The sequence below is a fragment of the Myotis lucifugus genome, unplaced genomic scaffold (assembly GCF_000147115.1).
Source record: "Myotis lucifugus unplaced genomic scaffold, Myoluc2.0 scaffold_334, whole genome shotgun sequence".
In the NCBI taxonomy this organism is placed as follows: domain Eukaryota; kingdom Metazoa; phylum Chordata; class Mammalia; order Chiroptera; family Vespertilionidae; genus Myotis; species Myotis lucifugus.
Window position 1 is genome coordinate 243,424 of NW_005871382.1, and position 3,716 is coordinate 247,139.

Genomic DNA, 3,716 nt, shown 5'->3' on the forward strand with positions numbered 1-3,716 from the left:
AAAACAGTTAAGCAGACAAGCTCTCAACTGAGACGGATGTGAGACATTGGGAAAGCCACTTACCGCAGGAGGCGTCCTGGCGAGATTATTGTCTGAGTTACTCAGTTACGGCTCCTCCTCCTCCTGCGAACAGCAGCCATAGTCAGCCCTTATTCCTCCTGGATCATGTGTCCTAGACTTCTGGTGCTTTGCAGAGACAATTAAGGTTTAAAACCACCGTTTAGCCTGTTAAATGGTGTCTTAGGGCCTTGAAACCTAAAGATCGTTTTCTTTCTACTGGTAGAACTGTGTTTCCTATTTTAGGAAGTTAGATCAAATAAGCATCTCCCCATGTCTTAATCCTAAATACTTAAGAGTACCAGCCACTTGCCTATGGCTGACGTAACAACTAGCAGAAAATTAAAAAAAAAATGTATCAGACACTGTCTTCGGAAATAATTTCCTTTTGGTTCAAAACGCGCCTCTCCTTGTTTTCTCTTGCCTTTCAGGTAATTAACTCTTCTCAGTTTGAACTATGCAGTGTAAGAGTCTCTGTAGTCACTCCAAGTGAAAGGCAATTAAAAAAAATCTTTATTTATACTGCAGGTACTTGGAAGTGTCATCCGGCCTCCTGACATGCCACACCAGCAGCATTTCGTCTTAGCTGGGAATTAGGTGAACAGTAGTTGGGCCAACTCAGTGACTCATACAACCTGCTAATTGGAGCTGGAAACATTTTGTGGCTGTGCCCTTATTCCTGTGTAAGGTCTTGATACATTCTGACCACACTGTTTGAAAAAAAGTAAGTTTTCCCAACATTTAAACCCTTCTTTCATTTAGTATCTTATCACACTCAAAATTTCAAATGCAGGTTATATATTTGTCAAAATATACGGATCTCAAAACCAGCCATTATCTCCCAACAGTTCCTGAATTTGTCTTATTTTTCTCAATAAAAAATCCAAACGAACACTTATTTTTCTTGAAAACCACCTTTTCGTTAATGGCTTAGCCTCAAATTGACTTGGTAAACAATAAAAAGAAAAATATTTTTTGAAAACAAGAGTCTTCCAGGGGTGACAGTTGGTGTTTCAGCACTGCTTTACACCTGGGAGGCTCAGATCAGAGGTGGTTAAGTCTCTATTGTTTGTTTAATGGACCAGATTTCAAACATAATTCCCTCTTGTCTTCCACTTTTTCCAAACGGTAAGGCCAGCGAGACTTTTTCCACTGCAACGGAGATAAAATTGAAAAATGTTGTCACAACTGTACTGAGAAAAACAGTGTTGCTTATTCTTATTGGAGGAGTGATATAAAATGCAGTTCTCCAGAATTACCAAAGTTTATTATTTGTCCAGTATTTTAAGGGAAACAAAGGGACCTATCTCAGTACCTTTAGCATCTGTTCTCAGTACCTTTAGGCTCTCAATCTAGTTCCTGAATTTAATCAGTTTTCTCCTTTTATTGAGAGAATAAATAAGTGGTGTTTTGTCTGTTTCTTCCTTTTGCTACGTTGCTTTATGGCATCATAGCAGAAAAATTCAAGTGTGACCTAAAAAGCTTTCGAAATGTCTAAATGAGATTTTTCTTAGCAGAGGGAACATTGAACTAGATCTACTAGGATTTAGCAAATGGAATCAGGTAGTAGGAGTTAAAGTAATTACCTTAAGTTGGTGATTTATTTATTTAAACGTGCTTTTATACTCACTGTATCATTTGATCTATACCCTTGGTAGACATAGCTTGGAAAGGTAAACATTTCCAAAAGTATATCTTTTCCCACCTATTGCCTCAATTACCATTTCTACCTAGATGTTTGCTTATGTGTACCCTTTAGTTTTAATCAGGTGTGATAATCAAAGCCCTTTCTCTTACAGAGGGTTTGCCATCTAAACGTCAATCTCCTATTTCTCAGACTTTTACTCCTTCATCTGAGCCTTAATGTAGGTGTTCCTTAAGATTCAGTTATTGGTTCTTTTTTCTTTTCTTCTTCTTCTCTCTTTTTTTTCCTCCTTCAACTGTCACTTTCACAAGGTGCCTTCTAGAATGGAGGTGCACTGAGCCAGGCTGGCTGGACTGCATCAGTTTCTAATCAACTTGGCATTATTCATTAAAAGTCACTTATGAATGCGTGGGCAGGTCCAAATAAATTCCACACAGACTCCTACAAGTTTGTGACAATGGGTTAACTTTCAACATAAGGGAGTGTTTACCAAGCCAAAGGCCACTGATACTTGCCAAAGGCCATTAGTCGAGGGAGTCCAAATTAGGAGAAGATCCTGAAATTTGGTAAATTCTAAACGGATCCAGGGATTCTGGTCTTTTTAAGAATTTTGAGGTAAACCACGTACAGCTGGAGTTAAAGTTCCAAGTTGTCATTTTCCTACATACATTCAGCCTTACCAAGTCCTAGGACAGTGATGGCGAACCTTTTGAGCTCGGCGTGTCAGCATTTTGAAAAACCCTAACTTAATTCTGGTGCCGTGTCACATATAGAAGTTTTTTGATCTTTGCAACCATAGTAAAACAAAGACTTATATTTTTGATATTTATTTTATATATTTAAATGCCATTTAACAAAGAAAAATCAACCAAAAAAATGAGTTCGCATGTCACCTCTGACATGTGTGTCATAGGTTCGCCATCACTGTCTAGGTCGGAGGACCATCAGTCAGGCTTTGCAGGGTAGTGATACTAAAGCAGTGGTTCTCAACCTTCCCAATGTCGCGACCCTTTAATACAGTTCCTCATGTTGTGGTGACCCCGAATCATAAAATTATTTTTGTTGCTACTTCATAACAGTAATTTTGCTACTGTTATGAATCGTCATGTAAATATCTGATATGCAGGATGTCTTTTCATTGTTACAAATTGAACATAATGAAAGCATAGTGATTAATCACAAGAACAATATGTACTTATATATGTGTTTTCCGATGGTCTTAGGCGACCCCTGTGAAAGGGTCGTCGCAACCCACAGGTTGAGAACCGCTGTACTAAAGGGACACTGACTCACTCCTTAGACCAGGCTGGCTGGCAAGCTTGGATACAGAGACAAGAAAGGGCATCTGTTACCCCGTTCAATGAACAATCGAATTAGTGAATATAAAATATGAGACATATCTTGTTCGTTGTTCAGTAATTGGCAAGGAAGCGCGGGTAAAATCACCCAGTGGGAGCTGAGCCCTCTTCGAAGCACCGGCAGCCACATCACCTCTGACATCTCTCCACCAGGGACTCCGAGCCGACCCGCCTTCCGGGATCCGCGCGCGGGGCGGGGCAAGAGCCGGAAGGGCGCGGCCGGGGGCGGGGCGAGCGCAGGCGTGGGGGCGTGGCCTCGAGGGGGCGGAGACAAGATGGCCGCCCCGAGCGCTTGGAGGACCTAAGGGGCGGTGGCCGGGGCCACGCCCCGGGCGGGAGGGCCGCTCTGTGCACGTCCGCTCTATGATGCTTGCGCGCGTCCCCCGCGCGCCGCTCTGCGGGCGGGGCGGGTCTCCGGGATTCCAAGGGCTCGGTTACGGAAGAAGCGCAGCGCCGGCTGGGGAGGGGGCTGGATGCGCGCGCACCCGGGGGGAGGCCGCTGCTGCCCGGAGCAGGAGGAGGGGGAGAGCGCGGCGGGCGGCAGCGGCGCTGGCGGCGACTCCGCCATAGAGCAGGGGGGCCAGGGCAGCGCGCTCGCCCCGTCCCCGGTGAGCGGCGTGCGCAGGGAAGTCGCTCGGGGCGGCGGCCGTGGCCGG

General features: G+C 44.5%; 1 protein-coding gene across 1 annotated transcript in view; it reads left to right on the forward strand.

Annotated features, from left to right (window-relative positions):
* Positions 1–3,515: 3,515 nt before the first annotated feature.
* Positions 3,516–3,716, forward strand: part of MBD2 (methyl-CpG binding domain protein 2) — a 51,366-nt gene continuing 51,165 nt past the window's right edge. Inside the window, exon 1 of the mRNA XM_014466346.2 lies at positions 3,516–3,711. Within this exon, the coding sequence (XP_014321832.1) occupies positions 3,534–3,711 (178 nt within the window). The 5' untranslated portion in view covers positions 3,516–3,533. The remainder of the gene's footprint in view (positions 3,712–3,716) is intronic.